Genomic DNA, 24,249 nt, shown 5'->3' on the forward strand with positions numbered 1-24,249 from the left:
TTAACCCACTGGGAATGTGATGAAAGAAATAAAAGCTGAAATAAATAATTATCTCTACTATTATTCTGACATTTCACATTCTTAAAATAAAGTGCTGGTCCAAACTGACCTAAGACAGGGAATTCTAACTAGGATTAAATGTCAGGAATTGTGAAAAACTGAGTTTAAATGCGTTTGGCTAAGGTGTATGTAAACTTCCGACTTCAACTGTATATTCCCTGCCCGCGTCTCGGTCTCCTTTTTGACGCCGTAGTCCATACCTCCAGGAACTGTGCGTTGATCTTGAACTCAGGCATGGGACGTCCCTGCTCTTTAGCAGCCTGCTGGCGCTGCTCGATGCCCCTGAAGAGGTGGGTGACTGCCCGGGGAATAATGCCCAGCTCCTCCTCCCCGATGTTCACATCAAACCCTGTACCCATGGTGTACGTCTTACCTGACCCCGTCTATAGGAGGAGGAAGAGGAGGATGATAAGACAGTGGTGGAGAGGAAAGATGAAGAGACGGGTGAGAGGGAGATAGGATAAAGCGGGGAGAATGAAGAGGGGGAAAAATATAAGGATTAGGAAAGGATGGGGTGGGGATGAGTATGGAGAGAGAGAGAAAACTAGTTTAATTTATTTCACATAGTACATTTATTGAAGTTTCATTTACATCTGTTGTGCTTGTATTCAAGTGAAAAGAACCTTCTGATTACTGGGTCAGACTGTGGGGAAAGTGTTAAAGCTGGATTAGTCCATCCCAGTACAGACTAGACAGACACATATTCTACCAAATGTCCTCTACAGTCTGAGTAAATACACATGGACAAACTGAACAGAGCTGGGCTTGGTCAAACCGGGCTACCTAGAGCCTGGGTCAACCACTGTAGCTACTGTACATACAGTATGGATGAAATACAAATAGGTTACCATCAATGCAGGAATGGAAGCGGGAAGATGAGCTTATATAAAAAAAAATATGGATATCTTAGATGTGTGTGGCTACTTAACCGCATCACTTAAGACCCCACACCATTTAAATCCCCCTCCCATCAAACAGACTTAGTTCTAGACAGCCCCTACTATTGGAGAAAAAGGCTCAGTTGCCAAGGCAACCGGGGTGAAGGGGAGAGAAGCCCAAATGTCAATGCAATTTCCATTGCTACAGAGTCAGACTGCCAGGAAAAGGAAAGAGGCAGCTTGAGAAGAGTATGAATTGGTTCATTTGTAGGAAACGAGAGGGAGAGGGATGGAGGGGTTGCTTTGGTGGTGTTACTATACATAGATTAGTGCTTTATGATGGTTTGCAATGACAGAAGCACCGCCAGTACTCTCAGAAACCTTTTGTAAAAACTATACAACCACTCCAAGAGCTAATAAGTATTGGAGGGGGTCCGTGAGTTTTCAGGACCTCACAAACACATGTGTAAGGCAGGATTATGATATCAGTTCAGTCTTTGACTAGCGATCCAACATAAGCTTTTGCATTTCACAAATAACCCCAATAACTAATAACTATAACCCCAATAACTGCAAACTAGGGGAATATGGCACAACTGCTATAGCCTACTGCTATAGCCCAGAGTTGTTCCTGGCCACATGACCTGGCCTATGGAAATATCAACAGGTTACACGAAAATATCCCCCAAAGGACCAAACGGCCATGCAGTAAGAACAATCAACCAAGATCAGTTGAGAAGTCTTTGAGGGCCATCGTGTAGACTTGCCTGGCCGTAGGCAAAGATGGTGGCGTTGTATCCTTCGAAGCAGCCCTCGATCAGTTTCTCAGTGCAGTCAGCATAGATGCTGTCCTGACAGGAGTCCATGTCGAACACATAGTCGTATGTAAACGCCTTGTCTTTACCCAGCATCACCTGGGGCTCCCCAGGGGTCACAAACGTACAGATGTGACATCCCTCAATCTTCTCCCGTGCCAGTTGAGGACGGATCCTGGTGGAGATATGGAGGGGGAAAGAGAGAGGGAGAGGGAGCGGGAGAGAGAGAGCGAGAGAGAGAGAGAGAGAGAGAGCGAGAGAGAGAGAGCGAGAGAACGAGAGAGCGAGAGAGAGAGCGAGAGAGCGAGAGAGCGAGAGAGCGCGAGAGAGAGCGCGAGAGAGAGAGAGAGAGAGAGAAAGAAAGAGATAGAAATGTCACTGTCAACAAAAGCTGAACATGCTGTAATTGGTTTAACCTATGTAAATATAATGTTGTTTTTAGTCTGCACATTTGTTTGTGTGTTAAGTGTTCAATATGTACAGTAACATTCCTCACTGTTGATCTAAGTTGTTGTACTATTAAATGGTCTCTTCAAACAAGGAGTTAACAAAGGCATTAACTTCCCTTACAAGCCTATAAAAAGGCCAGTCTAGCAGCTAGGTGTCGACCGAAGAATCGGCATGGCTGATTAATTAGGGCCGATTTCAAGTTTTCATAACAATCGGTAATCAGCATTTTTGGACATCGATTACGGCCAACTACATTGCACTCCACGAGGAGACTGCGTGGCAGGTTGACCACCTGTTACGCGAGTGCAGCAAGGAGTCAAGGTGAGGTGCTAGTTAGCATTAAACTTATCTTATAAAAAATAATCAATCTTGACATAATCACTAGTTAACTACACATGGTTGATGATATTACTAGTTTAACTAGCTTGTCCTGTGTTGCAAATAATCAATGCAGTGCCTGTTAATTTATCATTGAATCACAGCCTACTTCGCCAAACAGGTGATGATTTAACAAGCACATTCGCGAAAAAAGCACTGTTGCACCAATGTACCTAACCATAAACATCAATGCCAAGCTTAAAATCAATACACAAGTATATATTTTTATACCTGTATATTTAGTTAAAATAAATTCATGCTAGCAGGCGATATTAACTAGGGAAATTGTGTCACTTTTCTTGCTTTCTGTGCAAGCAGAGTCAGGGTATTGTCACACCCTGACCATAGTTTGCTTTGTATGTGATCTGAGTGGGAATACTATGTTGGATGTCTTGTTTGTCTGTTTCTGTGTTTAGGCCTGATATAGTTCTCAATCAGAGGCAGGTGTTAGTCATTGTCTCTGATTGGGAGCCATATTTAGGTAGCCGGTTTTGTGTTGGGTTTTGTGGGTGGTTGTCTCCTGTGTCAGTGTTTGTACCACATGGGACTGTTTCGGGTTTTCACATTTCTTATTTTGTAGTTTATTCATGTATAGTTTCATTATTAAAGAACCATGAATTATAACCACACTGCATTTTGGTCCGCCTCTCCTTCTCAGGAAGAATCCCGTTACAGAATCACCCACCACAACAGGACCAAGCGGCGTGGTGACAGGCAGAGGAAGCAGGAGCAGCGCAAGGAGGAATGGACATGAGATGATGTTTTGGACGGCAAGGGTTGCTACATATGGGAGGAGATCCTGGCGGGAAAGGATCACCTTCCATGGGAACAGGTGGAGGCAGCTAGGAGAGCAGAGGCAGCCGGAGAGAGGAGCCGGCGATATGAGGGAACACGGCTGGCAAGGAAGCCCGAGAGGCAGCCCCAAAAATGTATTGGGGGAGGCACACAGGAAGTATGGCGAAGCCAGGTAGGAGACCTGAGCCAACTTCCTGTGCTTACCGGAGGGCGAGAGAGACCGGGCAGGCACCGTGTTAGGCTGTGGAGCGCACAGTGTCCCCAGTGCGGGTGCATAGCCCGGTGCGGTACATACCAGCTCTGCGTATCGGCCGGGCCAGAGTGGGCATTGAGCCAAGTGCCATGAAGCCGGCTCTACGCATCAGCCCTCCGGTGGCAGCTCCCCGCACTCGCCCTGAGGTGCGTGTCATCGGCCCAGTACCACCAGTGCCGGCACCACGCACCTGGCCTACAGTGTGCCTCATCTGTCCAGTGCTGCCAGATCCTTCCTCCTCTCCAGCGCTGCCGGAGTCTCCCGCCTGTCCAGCGCTGCCGGAGGCTCCCGCCTGTCCAGCGCTGTTGGAGTCTCCCGCCTCGCTAGCGCTGCCGGAGTCTCCCGCCTGTCCGGCGCTGCCGGAGCTTTCCTCCTCTCCAGCGCTGCCGGAGTCTCCAGTCTGCCCAGCGCCGCCTGAGCTACCCGTCTGCCCAGCGCCATCAGAGCCGCCAGTCTGCAAGGAGCCGCCAGAGCCACCAGTCTGCAAGGAGCCGCCAGTGCCGCCAGTCTGCCAGGAGCCGCCAGTCAGCCGGGAGCCGCCAGTGCCGCCAGTCAGCCAGGAGCCGCCAGTCAGCCAGGAGCCGCCAGTCTGCCAGGATCCGCCAATGCCGCCAGTCAGCCCGGATCCGCCAGAGGCGCCAGTCAGCCAGGATCTGCCAGAGCCGCCAGTCTGCAAGGAGCCGCCAGAGCCGCCAGTCTGCAAGGAGCCGCCAGTGCCGCCAGTCTGCCAGGAGCCGCCAGTCTGCCAGGATCCGCCAATGCCGCCAGTCAGCCCGGATCTGCCAGAGGCGCCAGTCAGCCAGGATCTGCCAGAGCCGCCAGTCTGCAAGGAGCCGCCAGAGCCGCCAGTCTGCAAGGAGCCGCCAGTGCCGCCAGTCTGCCAGGAGCCGCCAGTCTGCCAGGAGCCGCCAGTGCCGCCAGTCAGCCAGGATCTGCCAGAGGCGCCAGTCAGCCAGGTTCTGCCAGAGCCGCCAGTCAGCCAGGATCTGCCAGAGTCGTCAGCCAGTACGGAGCTGCCCCTCAGTCCCGAGCTGCCCCGAGCTTCCCCTCTGTCCCGAGCTGCCCCTCTGTCCCGAGCTGCCCCTCTGTCCAGTGGGGTCATTTAGAAGGGTCGCCGTGGTTAGGAGGCCATGGAGGCGGACAATAAGGCAGACTAAGACTATGGTGAAGTGGGGGCTACGTCCAGCACCAGAGCCGCCACCGCGGACAGATGCATTGAAGGTTGTGCAATGTAACAGCAATATTTAGACTTATGGATGCCACCCATTCGATAAAATACGCAATGGTTCCGTATTTCACTGAAATAATAAACATTTGTTTTTGAAATAATAGTTTCCAGATTTTACCATATTAAGGACTTTGTATTTCTGTGTGTTATTATATTATAATTAAGTTTATGATTTGATATTTGATAGAGCAGTCTGACTGAGCGGTGGTAGGCAGCAGCAGGCACGTAAGCATTCAATCAAACAGCACTTTACTGCGTTTGCCAGAAGCTCTTCGCTGTGCTTCAAGCATTGCGCTGTTTATGACTCAAGCCTATCTCCCGAGATTAGGCTGGCAATACTATAGTGCCTGTAAGAACATCCAATAGTCAAAGGTACTGTACATGAAATACAAATGGTATAGAGAGAAATAGTACTATAATTCCTATCGTAACTACAACCTGAAACTTCCTACCTGGGAATATTAAAGACTCATGTTAAAAGGAACCACCAGCTTTCATATGTTCTCATGTTCTGAGCAGGGAACTTAAACATTAGCTTTTTACATGGCACATACTGCACTTTTACTTTCTTCTCCAACACTGTGTTTTTGCATTATTTAAACCACATTGAACATGTTTCATTATTTATTTGAGACTAAATAGATTTTTATTTATGCATTATATTAAGTTAAAATAAAAGTGTTCATTCAGTATTGTTGTAATTGTCATTATTATTACATAATATATATATATATATAAAAATCTGCCGATTAATCGGTATCGGCTTTTTATGGTCCTCCAATAATCGGTATCGGCGTTGAAAAATCATTATCGGTCGGCCTCTACTAGCAACAGGAGGTATACAGTAGTCGTCCTTACGCTACCCTGAATCTCTGACCCAATACTCTGCCCCATAAAACCAGCTAGCTGGCTTCATATGTATGTTTGTGTGTGTATGTCCGTGTGTGTGAGATTAGGAGTGTGTGTGTGGGGAGTACGAATGTGAGCTAGAGACGCACTAAGCTCCAATGCTGAATGTCAGTAATGCCCTCCTGATAGCTGACCAACTAAAAGCTGGATAATGGATAATTTAGCCTGGTTAAAAGTGAGAGAGGAGGTTAGATAATTTAGCCTGGTGTAGAAGTGAGAGAGGAAGTATACACTAGGCATATACCGTTGGGGAACCCCCTCGAAGTAAATGCTTTTTTATCAGAGCAATCATCACTTAAATAGCTGGTTTCAGAGCATTTCTGTGTCTAGTTGAGGAACTGAATACGCCCCAACCTGCTGTCTATTCCTGCACCCCCACCATCACCAACTCCACTCCCTGCCGCTTCTCCAACACCACTGAACTCTCCATAAATCATTAAGGGCTGTGTGTATCGAGGGAGAAGATAGAGGGAGGAAAGGAGAGGTGGGGGTGAAAGGCTTCTTTATGCACATTTCTGCAGAAGGGAAGGGAAAAATAAGGCAGAAGAAACCTTCAAACACGAATACAGCACTCAGCACCGATGGTGCAACAGAGCAGTCCAGTTTCACATGTTTCGTTGTCCTTTAGGGAAGAGCAAAGTGCAATTGACTAGTGTACAAGGAGGCCAGTGGGCCTGGGCTAGAGGCACAGTGGGTCTGGGCTAGTGTGTTCATCACGTAGCATGTGATAGATCTGGTTAGCTCCCTGAGCATTCAGCTTTCTCTCCTAACACCCATTCTCAGTTTACAGTCACTGGGACAGATACCTTCAGAAACGGCTCTACACAGAGTGAGAGCACAGACGGGGAATACTGTCTGAAGGGGCTCGGAAGAGCTCTACTGTGTGTCTCACACACAAACACATCCTTGCATGCCCACACACATGTATGAGACAGTGCCAGTACGTGTAGTGTCACTAGAGCCAAGCGTTGGTCCAAGCTTTGATCCTAGACAAAGACCTGCAGCCATGTAGTTTTATTCACTATGAAGGAATACTGGGGTTCCTGAAACTCAGCTCTGGTCAATCCTAACTATAGTGTTTACCAATAACAGTGCTCAATTTACACCTTCACAGTTTAAGCATTTAGTTTAAAATACTTAATTTAAGTGTTTGTGGAGGACAGTGTCTGCTGTCTAACAGTCTGCAGTGTGGGCCTACCGTACTGTTCTTTGTGTTGCGCTGGGTGACTTTAAAGAAGGGAAGAGGTTGCCATGGATACTGGTAATGGAAGTGGCAGTAAAAGGAATAATACTATCTAAGCAGGATATCATGATGCCAATGAGCCAGTTAACCAGTCTAAGTGATGTGTCCCAAATGGCACCATATTTCCTATATAGTGCACTACTTTTGACTATGGGCACTGGTCAAAAGTCCTGCAGTAGGGAATATGGTGGCATTTGGGACACAGGTTCAATTACATCAACCAGAGCATCAACCAGCATCATCCTTTACAGGCATTTTTAGTATGGCTCTAATAGCTCTTACAGAGCTGAGCGTATTCTTGATTATGAGTACACTTGACTAAGTATGTGTTAGTTATGAGTGACATTTGGAAGCAACAACAAGGGGACAGAATAGTAGGGCAGATTAAAGCTTAATGTTTCAGTCTTGGTGAAACGATAGGCCCTACAGTGCAACCCATGGTAACCCCTGTTCCCCAGCACAGTATAATCTCTCCATAGCAAGTCTAGTTCTATGAATCCCACGTTCACCACCTGTAGTATGTTTGTAGCGGTATTTATTAAGAGAGGGGTAAAGAAAGATTTTGTTCGGGCGCCAGGCAGGTATTAACCCTGCCGAAAGGAAAAGAGTAGAATAGAGAGAGTACCACTACCAGACCCACACACATCAGCAGAAGAGACTGCCTAGAGTGTAGCCTGTTTACCAGATAGCCAGTGGAGAGAAAAAAGAATACACACCATATAAAACCCACATCACAGCACAGGGGTATCCCAAACAAGAATACCTCATACAATAATACTAATACTAATAATGGCAGAGCAATTCAACAGCAACTTCATACAAGAACGAACCCAGTCATCAACATAGGATTTGCAATAATCTGTATTATTTTCTAGTGGGTGAGTGCAGAGGGTATGAATGTGGGGGGTGTTCATCGACACAACAAAGGCCTTAAAAATGTCCACAGTCTTCTCGGCCACATGTCATTAGTACACCCCACCTCAATACAGTTCACATAATATACAGCTTGCAAGTAACCTACTAAAATGTCCATCCAAATACTTCTGGCAGGGAAATAATAGTCCAGCTCTAATGAACTTCAATGGGCAGTGCATTTAACAAATAGAGAGTCTGTTGCAGGGTAAAACACTGGAATGAGAGTGAAGAGAAAGAGAGAGAAAAAGATAAATCTTAGCTGTGGTCTTCAGGCCTGCCGGTGTCTGACTGTCCGATGGTTTGTTGGTTTGTTTGTTAAAGCTTCGCAACAATGTTGCTACTAATCCATGCGATCCATAACGGGCGCGGTCCCAAACAAAAACAACCACGATCTAAAGTGATCACACCGATGATTGAGTTAAATACTTTATAAACTACAAACGCTGAAAACAAACAAAACTTCTGCAGCACAGCACACACAATCAAACTGTCGCGCCACCCAAGAGCTCCTCCCCAAACAGCTGAACAAGCTCTCTTTATTTCCTCCTTCCTTACTGCTCATGCGCTCTTAAAGTGGCAGCGCACGGTGAAGGCTCCGAGCAGATTTCGCCACATGTTGACATCAACCTTGCCGTTTAAGCAACACATTCCAAACGTAACGGCAATGCTGAATATATAATCCCAAACACACTAGAGTGAGAGAGAATTTAGAAAATTACTTCGAAATAGTGAGATACTGTACATACAGTGCCCTCCGTAATTATTGTGACAGTGAAGAATTTTTCTTCTTTTGGCTATATACTACAAAAGATTGGATTTGAAATCAAACAATGACCATGAGGTTAAAATGCAGACTGTCAACATCATCCATATTAGGATTTTTTTGGGGGGGGGGAATTATCGCACTTTTATAAATAGTTCCCCCCATTTTAGTGGACAGAAAGGATTGGGACAAATTAATTTGCATAATAAAGTAGTAAAAAGTAAAGTATTTGCTCCCATATTCATAGCACGCTTCACTGTCCCAGTAAAATGTCTCGAACCTATAATTTTCTCCAGAATTGACACCCTGAGAGGACGTTGTTTACCTTGTTGCCATAGAAGCATGGGTTGCCAAGGAAAACCGCTCAGGGATTTCACCATGAGGCCAATGGTGACTTTAAAATAGTTACAGAGTTTAATGGCTGTGAAAGGAGAAAACTGAGGACGGATCAACAACATTGTAGTTACTCCACAATACTAAGTCGAAAGAGCACAGCAAAAAGAGCATGGCAATCAACGACGGTTGCATGTCACGGGCCATGGAAGCCGAAGACAGCAGCCTGCCACAAAGTAGCCTACATTCCCAATGAGAGGCCCGGAGTGGATACCAGCAACGAATAGTTTCGCCGCCCTGGATCTTCCTGCACCATCGTCGCTGGGGTTACCTGTGTCTGTGGCCATTGTGCCTACTCCTACTCAAATGAAATGTTATTTGTCACATACACATGGTAAGCAGATGTTAATGCGAGTGTAGCGAAATGCTTGTGCTTCTAGTTCCGACATGGCAGTAATAACCAACGAGTAATCTAGCTAACAATTCCAAAACTACTACCTTATACACACAAGTGTAAAGGGATAAAGAATATGTACATAAAGATATGTGAATGAGTGATGGTGCAGAACGGCATAGGCAAGATGCAGTAGATTGTATCGAGTACAGTATGTACATATGAGATGAGTAATGTAGGGTATGTAAACAAAGTGGCATAGTTTAAAGTGGCTAGTGATACATGTAGCACATAAAGATGCAGTAGATGATATAGAGTACAGTATATACGTGTACATATGAGATAAATAATGTAGGGTATGTAAACATTATATTATAAGTAGTGTTATATTTTACATCAATTCCCATTATTAAAGTGGCAGTTGAGTCAGTGTGTTGGCCACCACTCAATGTTAGTGGTGCATTGTTTAAAGTGGCTAGTGATATATTTTACATCAATTCCCATTATTAAAGTGGCTGGAGTTGAGTCAGTGTGTTGGCAGCAGCCACTCAATGTTAGTGGTGGCTGTTTAACAGTCTGATGCACTCACTTCCGTCATCATGAAGTGCTTTGAGAGACTAGTCAAGGGCCATATCACCTCCACCCTACCTGACACCCTAGACCCACTCCAATTTGCTTACCGCCCAAATAGGTCCACAGACGATGCAATCTCAACCACACTGCACACTGCCCTAACCCACCTGGACAAGAGGAATACCTATGTGAGAATGCTGTTCATCGACTACAGCTCGGCATTCAACACCATAGTACCCTCCAAGCTGCAGGCCCAGTCATCAAGCTCGAGACCCTGGGTCTCGACCCCCCTATACCCTGTGCAACTGGGTACTGGACTTCCTGACGGGCCGCCCCCAGGTGGTGAGGGTAGGCAACAACATCTCCTCCCCGCTGATCCTCAACACGGGGGCCCCTGTTCCCAGATGCATATTGAAGGCAAGGGTGCGTTCTGAGCCCTCTCCTGTACTCCCTGTTCACCCACGACTGCGTGGCCACGCACGCCTCCAACTCAATCATCAAGTTTGCGGACGACACAACAGTGGTAGGCTTGATTACCAACAACGACGAGACGGCCTACAGGGAGGAGGTGAGGGCCCTTGGAGTGTGGTGTCAGGAAAATAACCTCACACTCAACGTCAACAAAACTAAGGAGATGATTGTGGACTTCAGGAAACAGCAGAGGGAACACCCCCTATCCACATCGATGGAACAGTAGTGGAGAGGGTAGCTAGTTTTAAGTTCCTCGGCATACACATCACAGACAAACTGAATTGGTCCACTCACACTGACAGCGTCGTGAAGAAGGCGCAGCAGCGCCTATTCAACCTCAGGAGGCTGAAGAAATTCGGCTTGTCACCAAAAGCACTCACAAACTTCTACAGATGCACAATCGAGAGCATCCTGGCGGGCTGTATCACCGCCTGGTACGGCAACTGCTCCGCCCTCAACCGCAAGGCTCTCCAGAGGGTAGTGAGGACTGCACAACGCATCACCGGGGGCAAACTACCTGCCCTCCAGGACACCTACACCACCCGTTGTTACAGGAAGGCCATAAAGATCATCAAGGACATCAACCACCCGAACCACTGCCTGTTCACCCCGCTATCATCCAGAAGGCGAGGTCAGTACAGGTGCATCAAAGCTGGGACCGAGAGACTGAAAAACAGCTTCTATCTCAAGGCCATCAGACTGTTAAACAGCCACCACTAACATTGAGTGGCTGCTGCCAACACACTGACATTGACACTGACCCAACTCCAGCCATTTTAATAATGGGAATTGATGGGAAATTATGTAAATATATCACTAGCCACTTTAAACAATGCTACCTTATATAATGTTACTTACCCTACATTATTCATCTCATATGCATATGTATATACTGTACTCTACAACATCGACTGCATCCTTATGTAACACATGTATCACTAGCCACTTTAACTATGCCACTTTGTTTACTTTGTCTACACACTCATCTCATATGTATATACTGTACTCGATACCATCTACTGTATGCTGCTCTGTACCATCACTCATTCATATATCCTTATGTACATGTTCCTTATCCCCTTACACTGTGTATAAGACAGTAGTTTTGGAATTGTTAGTTAGATTACTTGTTGGTTATCACTGCATTGTCGGAACTAGAAGCACAAGCATTTCGCTACACTCGCATTAACATCTGCTAACCATGTGTATGTGACAAATAAAATTTGATTTGATTTGATTTGATTTGATGATCTTTATGGCCTTCCTGTGACATTGGGTGGTGTAGGTGTCCTGGAGGGCAGGTAGTTTGCCCCCGGTGATGCGTTGTGCAGACCTCACTACCCTCTGGAGAGCCTTACGGTTGTGGGCGGAGCAGTTACCGTACCAGGCGGTGATACAGCCCGACAGGATGCTCTCAATTGTGCATCTGTAGAAGTTTGTGAGTGCTTTTGGTGACAAGCCAAATTTCTTCAGCCTCCTGAGGTTGAAGAGGCGCTGCTGCGCCTTCTTCACGATGCTGTCTGTGTGGGTGGACCAATTCATTTTGTCTGTGATGTGTACGCCGAGGAACTTAAAACTTACTACCCTCTCCACTACTGTTCCATCGATGTGGATAGGGGGGTGTTCCCTCTGCTGTTTCCTGAAGTCCGCAATCATTTCCTTCGTTTTGCTGACATTGAGTGTGAGGTTATTTTCCTGACACCACACTCCGAGGGCCCTCACCTCCTCCCTGTAGGCCGTCTCGTCGTTGTTGGTAATCAAGCCTACCACTGTTGTGTCGTCCGCAAACTTGATGATTGAGTTGGAGGCGTGCGTGGCCACGCAGTCGCTTCCCCTACGATTTCGAAGACGATGTCGGCAACCGTCCGTCCCTGCTCTGGATCGAGCGGGGCTTCTCTGTCTCTCGGAGACCTGCACCATCCTGTGAAGCGTGAGAGTGTGCCGATTTCCTCAACCTTTTCGCCAGCCGTGATTATGGGCAGCTCCATGTTAAGAAGTGTGACTGTTCCTGGTGCAAAAACAATGTCCTACCCCGGAGCTAGAGTAAATGACATTACTAAGCAGCTCCCGGATGTATTACGCCAGGACAGGGACATTGATTCTATCGTAGTCCATGTTGGCAGCTCTGAAGAGTTGAAACTGCATTTCAAGGAGCTGATTGACTGTCTGCTAGACACTCATAAAATAGCCGTCATATCTGGCCCTACACCCTCTCTGAATCGGGGCATTGAACGCTTTAGCGGGATTCTCACTCTTCACAACTGGCTACGTGATTATTGTAGCTCAATGGGTGGAACTTTTGTTGAAAATGTTGATACCTTTTAGAAACAAAACACGTTTTATAAGGAGGATGAAATCCACCCAAACCTTTTGGGTTCCTGGATCCTTTCACAGCATTATAAGGCTGCTTTGAGACAATAACTTATCAATGACCCAAGCCCAGCTCAGTTATTCCATATAATTGTGTTGCTGATGTCACACCCTGATCTGTTTCACCTGTCTTTGTGATTATCTCCACCCACCCAGGTGTCACCCATCTTCCCATTATCCCCTGTGTATTTATACCTGTGTTCTCTGTTGCCCGTTCGTTTTGTTTCGTCAAGCCTACCGTCAAGCCTACTTTTCCCCTCTGTCCTGTCTCGCGATTGTTCCTGTTTTCTAGTTGTTTTCCCGGTTTTGACCTTTTCTGCTTGCCCTGACCCTGACGCTCCCTGCCGTCCTGTACCGTTTCCCCACCTATCCAGATTACTGACCCCTGCCTGCCCTGGACCTGTCTTTTGCCTGCCCCTGTTGGAATAATAAACTGTTGTTAATTCGACGTTGTCTGCATCTGGGTCTTACCTTAAAACGTGATAGCGGAGTCATCATAACGCTTTAGCAAATGTACATTATACCAGGGGCATTGGTAGACACAATGTAAGGAACCTAATTTACGTCCCTCTAACTGCCCTGACTGCATCTGCCGATCTTACAGCTATTGTATGCAGCAATCATGTGTCTATGAACCAGATTTATGCTGTTAGCACTGAGGCAGTGTGTCCTAGGATCGAATCCCAGAGCTGACAGGGTAAAAATCGGTCGTTCAGCCCCTGAGCAAGGCAGTTAACCCACTGTTCCCCGGTCGCTGAAGATGTCGATTATGGCAGCCTTCCGCACCTCACTGATTCAGAGGGGTTGGGTTAAATGCGGAAAGACACATTTCAGTTGAATGCATTCAGTTGTACAACTGACTAGGTATCCCCCTTTCCCTTTCCATAATAGGACGTCCACTGTGTGCAGCTCACCCTGCACTAACACAAATAATATAAGAATATCTACTTCTGATAAGCTTCCTAGTAAAGCAATGAAAACAAGCAAGCATTGCATAAAAGTGGTTCAAAATAGCCTGTTAACTGCTAGTCACAGACAACATTTGTAATGTGACTATCTTTGAAACTCACTTAGGCAATACCTTTGATGATACAGTGGTAGCAATACAAGGTTATAACATTTAAAGAAAATACAGAAATGCCAGTGGTGGAGGTGTTTATATTCAAGTGCTAACAGTCAGTATCTGGATAATATGTGTGAAATGCTTGTAATGTATGTGATATGAACAGAGGTATATTTTCTGTGTGATTTAAATTTTAACTGGCTTTCATCAAGCTGCCCACTCAAGAAAAAGCATCAAACTGTAACCTGGTTCAGATTATCAGTCAACCTACCAGGGTAGTTACAAACACAGCAATGAAATCATCAACGTGTATTAATCACATATTTACTAATGCTGCAGAAATGTGCTTGAAAGCAGTATCCAGATTCATCAGATGTATTGATCACAATATAGTAGCCCTATCTAGCAAAACCAAAGTTCCAAAGGCTGGGCCTAATATAGTGTATAAATGTTAAACAATAAGTTTTGTAGTTATTCCTATGTTGTTGATGTAAAGAATATTTGTTGGTCCGTGGTGTGTAATGAGGAGGAAACAGACACTGCACTTGACACATTTATGAAATTGCTTATCCTAGTTACTAATAAGCATGCACCCATTAAGAACATGACTGTAAAAACTGTTAAATCCTCGTGGATTAATGATCAATTTTAAAATGATATGGTTGTGAGGAATGAGGCAAAAGGAATAAGACTGGCAGTACAAGCGATTGGCAAACATACTACAAATTGAGAAATCATGCGACTAAACTGAATTAAAAAAAATAACTACACTATGAAACAAAGATAAATTACATAAATAATGAAGATAAAAAGCTTTTGAGCACCTTCAATGAAGGCAAACTCAGCAACATCATTCATTGAATCAGATGGCTCATTCATGACAAAACCGACTGATATTGCCAACCGCTTTCATGATTTTTGTTGTGCAAATATTGCTAATATATAAATATAATGCAAATATTATTTGTACTACATACGTAGATCTACTTATGGTCACTTTAGTTCAGAGAGAAGAGGGAGGGATGGGGGAAAGAGAGAGAGATAATGACAGAGAAGAGAAAGAGAGAGAGGGGGGTGAGCAAGAGAGAAAGAAAGAGAGAGAAAATGAGCAACATGTTTGCATGGGTGTGGTGTACACACGCCAACCAATGTACTGTATAATTACCCAAAATGTGTTTTGCTTCCATTCTTAGTACAATTCAACAACAGTAGGAGGGTCTCCATTCTGCTCCATAAACATGTCCGCAATCGCAAAGTTTAAGTCCTATTGGGTGGATGCGTCTTGGACTTGCAGAATGCGCTGACACCTCAAAGGTCATGATACATAGAACAGAGTTCTTCCAGAAATGCAGTGGTGGGAGACAGTCTATTTTGGAGAAAGTTCAGTTTAAGTGTAGGCTATGTGCTGCCTCAGAAATAAATAGCCTTCAGTCCAGAAAGTGGGTCCTCATATACTAACACTTCACAGTGTTTCACTTCAGTTACAGGACATTTGAACTTAAGGAAAGGACTATAATTAGGCCTACATTACATAACAAAATTATAGGACTGGACTATATCATGTGCATCACAAACCAGCATGCGCATACTGCTAATGCGACACCAGAAACAATACAACTTAGTGGTCTTATTCAAAGATACCAGGACTGAGGTATTTACTGTAGGTGAGGGGAGTGACACAATATACCCACCCACCCACCCACACACACATCCGTCCAGATACCATTACATGTCCAAAAGTATGTGCTCGTCGAACATCTCATTCCAAAATCATGGACATTAATATGTAATTTGTCCCCCCTTTGCTGCTATAACACCCTCCACTCTTCTGGGAAGGCTTTTCACTAGATGTTGGGACTTGCTTCCATTCAAACACAAGAGCATTAGTGAGGTCGGGCACTGATGTTGGGCGATGATGCCTGGCTCACAGTCGGCATTCCAATTCATCCCAAAGGCGTTTGATTGGGTTGAGGGCAGGGCTCTGTGCAAGCCAGTTAAGTTCTTAACAAACAATTTCTGTATGGACCTCGCTTTGTGCACGTGGGCATTGTCAGGTTGAAAGAGAAAAGGGCCTTCCCCAAACTGTAGCCACAAAGTTGGAAGCACAGAATCGCCTTAAATCTCATTGTATGCTATAGCTGTTATGCAGGTGAATGAGGACCCAAAAGCGACTTAACGGAAACAGAGTCTTTATTCCAGTCTTAAACAAAAGCGATAATCCTGGATATTATCTAGGTAAATGCAAAAACAGGAAAACTGAAATCCACTCGTCAGTAGAGAGGAACGACTGGAGACGCGACCACAGACTGCAGGTCGCTTCCGGAAGGCACCGGCCGTAGCTGACATTGACACCTGCTCACACGCAGCATCTGAAGAAGGTAAAAACACGACAGGGCGGAACAAGGACACAGAACAGCGAACATCAAACAAGGATCCGACAAGGACAGAAGCGGAAAACAGAGGGAGAAATAGGGACTCTAATCAGAGGGCAAAATAGGGGACAGGTGTGAAAAGAGTAAATGAGGTAGTTAGGAGAATGAGGAACAGCTGGGAGCAGGAACGGAACGATAGAGAGAGAGAGCGAGAGAGGGAGAGAGGGAGGGGGAGAGAGAGGGATAGAAAGAGGGAAAGAACCTAATAAGACCAGCAGAGGGAAACGAATAGAAGGGAAGCACAGAGACAAGACATGATAATCAATGACAAAACATGACAATAGCGTTAAGATTTTCCTTCACTGGAACTAAGTGGGCCTAGCCCGAACCATGAAAAACAGGTTCATACACCTGTCAGTAGTGGGTGTGGCTGAAATATCCAAATCCACTCATTTGAAGGGCTGTCCACATACTTCTGTATATAAACTGTACATAATGCTGGAGTGAAGCAAGTTGTTCTTATTTTCTTGACTTACATATTGACTTTAGTATTTTGAAACTGAAACTGCCCTATACTGCTGCAGCAACTATAGGCTAATATTGGTAGAAAGGAAATACTTCAGACTATGGATGCATGGTATATCGGTGAACATATCGGAATCGGCCGATATTAGCTAAAAATGCCAACATCGGTATCGGCCTGATGTCTAGTTTAACGCCGATGTTAAAAACCGACGTCAAAGCTACTGTGCCTACCTATATAATGTAGGTACATGACGTAAAATGTTGCCCTACACATGCAACACAGCATTCCTAACCTAGCCCACAATGTCTGCTGTGTGGATCGAGCAGTCAACAAGTCGTGCAGTCATTTGAAAGAGTAAGAAGGTTTAGAAAGACAACTCAAAGGCGAAATCCATTAAAGCCAAGATAATGGAATTCATTGCCCTTGACAATCAACCGTTCTCTGTCGCGGGTGATGTTGGCTCTCACCGACTGGTCGAGCACCGGTACACACTACCAAGTAGACCAGTAGAAACTGCAGAAATGTTCATTATTCTTAGACGTGATTTAGAAATCCTTGTGAGTAAGTATTAGCTGTGTTGCCACTTGTTGTTCACCTATTAAAATTGAACTTCAGTTAATGAAAATAAATAGCTAGCCAGCTACTTAAACCTGTTGACCAAAGCTGACGTTATAAGCAGCCAGCTACCTTCATCTGGCTAGTGAGGCTCGACCGGACCAGGTTATGTGTTGTGAAGCTAGCCACAATAAGGATTAGGCACAGTAGTGGGATTTGCGGTGTGCCTTCAAAATAAAAGTATGCCATTGACAGTGATGCAAATGATTACAAATAGTAGAATTATGCTATACTTTTATTTTGAAGGATAAATCAAAATCAAAAAATCAAATCAAATTTTATTTGTCACATACACATGGTTAGCAGATGTTAATGCGAGTGTAGCGAAATGCTTGTGCTTCTAGTTCCGACAATGCAGTGATAACCAACAAGTAATCTAACTAACAATTCCAAAACTACTGTCTTATACACAGTGTAAGGGGATAAGGAACATGTACATAAGGATATATGAATGAGTGATGGTACAGAGCAGCATACAGTAGATGGTATCGAGTACAGTATATACATATGAGATGAGTATGTAGACAAAGTAAACAAAGTGGCATAGTTAAAGTGGCTAGTGATACATGTGTTACATAAGGATGCAGTCGATGTTGTAGAGTACAGTATATACATATGTATATGAGATGAATAATGTAGGGTAAGTAACATTATATAAGGTAGCATTGTTTAAAGTGGCTAGTGATATATTTACATCATTTCCCATCAATTCCCATTATTAAAATGGCTGGAGTTGGGTCAGTGTCAATGACAGTGTGTTGGCAGCAGCCACTCAATGTTAGTGGTGGCTATTTAACAGTCTGATGGCCTTGAGATAGAAGCTGTTTTTCAGTCTCTCGGTCCCAGCTTTGATGCACCTGTACTGACCTCGCCTTCTGGATGATAGCGGGGTGAACAGGCAGTGGTTCGGGTGGTTGATGTCCTTGATGATCTTTATGGCCTTCCTGTAACAACGGGTGGTGTAGGTGTCCTGGAGGGCAGGTAGTTTGCCCCCGGTGATGCGTTGTGCAGTCCTCACTACCCTCTGGAGAGCCTTACGGTTGAGGGCGGAGCAGTTGCCGTACCAGGCGGTGATACAGCCCGCCAGGATGCTCTCGATTGTGCATCTGTAGAAGTTTGTGAGTGCTTTTGGTGACAAGCCGAATTTCTTCAGCCTCCTGAGGTTGAATAGGCGCTGCTGCGCCTTCTTCACGACGCTGTCAGTGTGAGTGGACCAATTCAGTTTGTCTGTGATGTGTATGCCGAGGAACTTAAAACTAGCTACCCTCTCCACTACTGTTCCATCGATGTGGATAGGGGGTGTTCCCTCTGCTGTTTCCTGAAGTCCACAATCATCTCCTTAGTTTTGTTGACGTTGAGTGTGAGGTTATTTTCCTGACACCACACTCCAAGGGCCCTCACCTCCTCCCTGTAGGCCGTCTCGTCGTTGTTGGTAATCAAGCCTACCACTGTTGTGTCGTCCGCAAACTTGATGATTGAGTTGGAGGCGTGCGTGGCCACGCAGTCGTGGGTGAACAGGGAGTACAGGAGAGGGCTCAGAACGCACCCTTGTGGGGCCCCCGTGTTGAGGATCAGCGGGAAGGAGATGTTGTTGCCTACCCTCACCACCTGGGGGCGGCCCGTCAGGAAGTCCAGTACCCAGTTGCACAGGGCGGGGTCGAGACCCAGGGTCTCGAGCTTGATGACGAGCTTGGAGGGTACTATGGTGTTGAATGCCGAGCTGTAGTCGATGAACAGCATTCTCACATAGGTATTCCTCTTGTCCAGGTGGGTTAGGGCAGTGTGCAGTGTGGTTGAGATTGCATCGTCTGTGGACCTATTTGGGCGGTAAGCAAATTGGAGTGGGTCTAGGGTGTCAGGTAGGGTGGAGGTGATATGGTCCTTGACTAGTCTCTCAAAGCACTTCATGATGACGGAAGTGAGTGCTACGGGCGGTAGTCGTTTAGCTCAGTTACCTTAGCTTTCTTGGGAACAGGAACAATGGTGGCCCTCTTGAAGCATGTGGGAACAGCAGACTGGTATAGGGATTGATTGAATATGTCCGTAAACACACCGGCCAGCTGGTCTGCGCATGCTCGGAGGGCGCGGCTGGGGATGCCGTCTGGGCCTGCAGCCTTGCGAGGGTTAACACGTTTAAATGTCTTAATCACCTCGGCTGCAGTGAAGGAGAGACTGCATGTTTCCGTTGCAGGCCGTGTCAGTGGCACTGTATTGTCCTCAAAGCGGGCAAAAAAGTTATTTAGTCTGCCTGGGAGCAAGACATCCTGGTCCGTGACTGGGCTGGATTTCATCTTGTAGTCCGTGATTGACTGTAGACCCTGCCACATGCCTCTTGTGTCTGAGCCATTGAATTGAGATTCCACTTTGTCTCTGTACTGACGCTTAGCTTGTTTGATAGCCTTACGGAGGGAATAGCTGCACTGTTTGTATTCAGTCATGTTGCCAGACACCTTGCCCTGATTAAAAGCAGTGGTTCGCGCTTTCAGTTTCACGCGAATGCTGCCATCAATCCACGGTTTCTGGTTAGGGAATGTTTTTATCGTTGCTATGGGAACGACATCTTCGACGCACATTCTAATGAACTCGCACACCGAATCAGCGTATTCGTCAATATTCCCATCTGACGCAATACGAAACATGTCCCAGTCCACGTGATGGAAGCAGTCTTGGAGTGTAGAGTCAGCTTGGTCTGACCAGCGTTGGACAGACCTCAGCGTGGGAGCCTCTTGTTTTAATTTCTGCCTGTAGGCAGGGATCAGCAAAATGGAGTCGTGGTCAGCTTTTCCGAAAGGGGGGCGGGGCAGGGCCTTATATGCGTCGCGGAAGTTAGAGTAACAGTGATCCAAGGTTTTACCACCCCTGGTTGCGCAATCGATATGCTGATAAAATTTAGGGAGTCTTGTTTTCAGATTGGCTTTGTTAAAATCCCCAGCTACAATGAATGCAGCCTCCGGATAAATGTTTTCCAGTTTGCAAAGAGTTAAATAAAGTTCGTTCAGAGCCATCGATGTGTCTGCTTGGGGGGGGATATATACGGCTGTGATTATATTGTGGCTAATCCTTATTGTGGCTTGCTTCACATAGATGGGTCCAACCACCATTAATGAAATAAGAACTGTCTTGTAAATTAGGGTTATTTTAGAGGATGACACCTGGCTATATAGTTAGCTATCTATCTATCTATAGCTACTGAAACAAATGTTGTTTTGCTATGTTTTTGTGGAAGAACATTGTTTGCATCCTTGAGCCAGCTAGATTTTTTTAATGATCAGCACTGTAGGTGCGCAAGACAAGTTTACCAGCATCATCATAGCATACGTATCGATGAATCGGTGTGACATTTACATTTACATTTAAGTCATTTAGCAGACGCTCTTATCCAGAGCGACTTACAATATGAAATACGAGTGAGTGTAATCAATGTGTAATAACTATGTAAAAAAATGCATGAACGCGTTAAATGATTATGTGACGTGCAGTCATATTCAGGTCCTGATTGGTCAACAAGCTTATTTGACAAAGACACAAACGGCGTTCCATAGAAATCCTGATTGAGAAAAAAAGACTGAACTAATGAACAACGAAAAGCACAGCCAGTGAGTGAAATAAATAGGGTTTTATTACGTTTTACTGGTAATGGGGACATATGTAAATGCCAAAAAAATAACTTTTTGGTCTGTTTGTGTGTGTGTGTAACCTTTATTTAACTAGGCAAGGCAGTTAAGAACAAATTCTTATTTACAATGATGGCCTGGACGACGCTGGGCCAATTGTGCTTTCCCTATGAGACTCCCAACCACGGCCCGATGTGATACAGCCTGGATTTGAACAAGGAGTGACGCCTCTTGCACTGAGATGCAGTGCCTTACACCACTGTGTCCATGTGTGTGTGTGTTAACTATTTAACTGTACTAGAATGCTTAAAAGTCCGCTAAAATTGTAAATATAGGTTATCAGTATCGGTATTGTTTTTTTTTTTTGGCAAGGAAAATATCGGATATCAGCATTGGCCAAAAATGTCATATTGGTGCATCACTACTACAGACTGAAGTTCTGTGTAGCAGAGCCGAAAGTGCATTACCGGCTTGATGTGGATGTTATCATAGGTTGTGCTTATTTGGTGTGTGTGTGTGAACAGGCCTATAGAGAAGTAATTACACGATAGTAAGGATCAACTGAAAGCCAGTTATTCTGGTAGTCAACACCTGTCTTTCAAATGAATAGTACACACATGCACACGCACACACACAAAACACACATACACGTGTACAGGCACGCACAAACATTTCAAATAAGGTGGTACTGTACACACACACTCCAACGTCTCTCATCACCTTGACTGAAAGACCCCTGCCATTATGCTACAGTATGTGTAGTTTATGTACTTAACATTGAAATAATTACCTTATCTGGATGGTTCAACAAGTACCTCTCCACCTCAACTCCTCCCCTCATTCCAACGATGTGTGAACAACCATTAAAACTGTGTCCTGGCTCCCTATTTATGTATGTACACACACACACACACACACACACACACACACACACACACACACACACACACACACACACACACACACACACACACACACACACACACACACACACACACACACACACACACACACACACACACACACACACACACACACACTCTTTATAATCATAAACACACCCCATAAGAAAAAGTTGGCTTATACAGTGTATAGGCTTAGCCATGCGAGTTGGAACACACATGTGTTGGTTGACCCCAATTCTAGGGTAGTAATTTAGCAGCATGTAAGCAGTCGTGAGGAAGGCAGCTACAGGGTTAGACTATAGTGGTGAACTGGAGGCAATAATATGTACAACTATTTAGGCCCCCTGGCCTATGGGATTCCCCAAGTAGGGCATTTTACTAATGAGAAGATTACATTGAACTATTAGTTACGGACCCTCTGCCCAGCACTAAGGGAGGGCAAAGTCTTGTTAAAAAGTTATTAATTATGTGTCTTAGGTGAATTAACGTTTAGCATTTAGTGCCACAGCCCTCACATCACAAATGCATACCCATGTCGGCATGGGTTTAAATCCGTCACACTGCCATGTTGGTGGGACTCTTCCTATCTTTACATTGTATCCCTCTATTAGTATTTGTTTAATTTAACAAAAACCTGAAACCACGGAAAAAATAATACCAATAAATAGGGGACTCATATGTACACATGCACCTACACACACACACACACACACACACACACACACACACACACACACACACACACACACACACACACACACACACACACACACACACACACACACACACACACACACACACACACACACACACACACACACACACACACACACACACACACACACACACTGGGGAGCCTGGGTCATATGTACAAATGCGCCTACAGTGCCTTGCAAAATTATTCACCCCCCCTTGGCATTTTTCCTATTTTGTTGCCTTACAACCTGGAACTAAAATAGATTTTTTTGGGGGTGGTTGTATCATTTGATTTACACAACATGCCTACCACTTTGAAGATGCAAGCTATTTTTTTATTGTGAAACAAACATGAAATTAGACAAAAAAACTGAAAACTTGAGAGTGTATAACTATTTACCGTCCCCACAAAGATAATACTTTGTTGAGCCACCTTTCGCAGCAATTACAGCTGCAAGTCTTTTGGATTACGTCTCTATATGACAGGCACATCTAGCCACTGGGATTTTTGCCCATTCTTCAAGGCAAAACTGCTCCAGCTCCTTCAAGTTGGATGGGTTCCTGCTGGTGTACAGCAATCTCACACTCAATTGGATTGAGGTCTGGGCTTTGACTAGGCCATTCCAAGACATTTAAAATGTTTCCCCTTAAATCACTCGAGTGTTGCTTTGGTAGTATGCTTAGGGTCATTGTCCTGCTGGAAGGTGTACCTCCATCCCAGTCTTAAATCTCTGGAAGACTGAAACAGGTTTCCCTCAATAATTTCCCTGTTTTTAGCGCCATCCATCATTCCTTCAATTCTGACCAGTTTCCCAGTCCCTGCCGATTAAAAACATCCCCACAGCATGATGCTGCCAACAACATGCTTCACTGTGGGAATGGTGTTCTCGGGGTGATGAGAGGTGTTGGGTTTGTGCCAGACATAGCATTTTTCTTGATTGCCAAAAGGCTCAATTTTAGTCTCATCTGACCAGAGTACCTTCTTCCATATGTTTGGGGAGTCTCCCACATGCCTTTTGGCAAACACCAAACGTGTTTGCTTATTTCTTTCTTTAAGCAATGGCCACTCTTCCGTAAAGTCCAGCTCTGAGGAGTGTACGGCTTAAAGTGGTCCTATGGACAGATACTCCAATCTCCGCTGTAGAGATTTGCAGCTCCTTCAGGGTTACCTTTGGTCTCTTTGTTGCCTCTCTGATTAATGCCCTCCTTGCCTGGTCCATGAGGTTTGGTGGGCGGCCCTCTCTTGGCAGGTTTTTTTGTGGTGGCATATTCTTTCCATTTTTAATAATGCATTTAATGGTGCTCAGTGGGATGTTCAAAGTTTTGGATATAAAAAAAAACAACAACCCTGATCTGAACTTCTCCACAACTTTGTCCCTGACCTGTTGGAGAGCTCCTTAGTCTTCATGGTGCCGCTTGCTTGGTGGTGCCCCTTGCTTAGTGGTGTTGCAGACTCTGGGGCCTTTCAGAACAGGTGTATATATATACAGTGCCATGCGAAAGTATTCGGCCCCCTTGAACTTTGCGACCTTTTGCCACATTTCAGGCTTCAAACATAAAGATATAAAACTGTATTTTTTTGTGAAGAATCAACAAGTGGGACACAATCATGAAGTGGAACGACATTTAT

General features: G+C 45.2%; 1 protein-coding gene across 4 annotated transcripts in view; it reads right to left on the minus strand.

Moving 5' to 3' along the window:
* The window catches only part of LOC124018668 (kinesin-like protein KIF21A), an 81,874-nt gene that overhangs the window by 55,322 nt on the left and 2,303 nt on the right, over positions 1-24,249 (minus strand). For all 4 annotated transcript variants that reach the window (XM_046334008.1, XM_046334005.1, XM_046334007.1 and 1 more), the window contains exons 2-3: positions 1,706-1,928; positions 261-443 (exon numbers count right to left, since the gene is read on the minus strand). In XM_046334008.1, the coding sequence (XP_046189964.1) occupies positions 261-443; positions 1,706-1,928 (406 nt within the window). The remainder of the gene's footprint in view (positions 1-260; positions 444-1,705; positions 1,929-24,249) is intronic.

The sequence above is a fragment of the Oncorhynchus gorbuscha genome, unplaced genomic scaffold, assembly GCF_021184085.1.
Source record: "Oncorhynchus gorbuscha isolate QuinsamMale2020 ecotype Even-year unplaced genomic scaffold, OgorEven_v1.0 Un_scaffold_556, whole genome shotgun sequence".
Taxonomy (NCBI): Eukaryota; Metazoa; Chordata; class Actinopteri; order Salmoniformes; family Salmonidae; genus Oncorhynchus; species Oncorhynchus gorbuscha.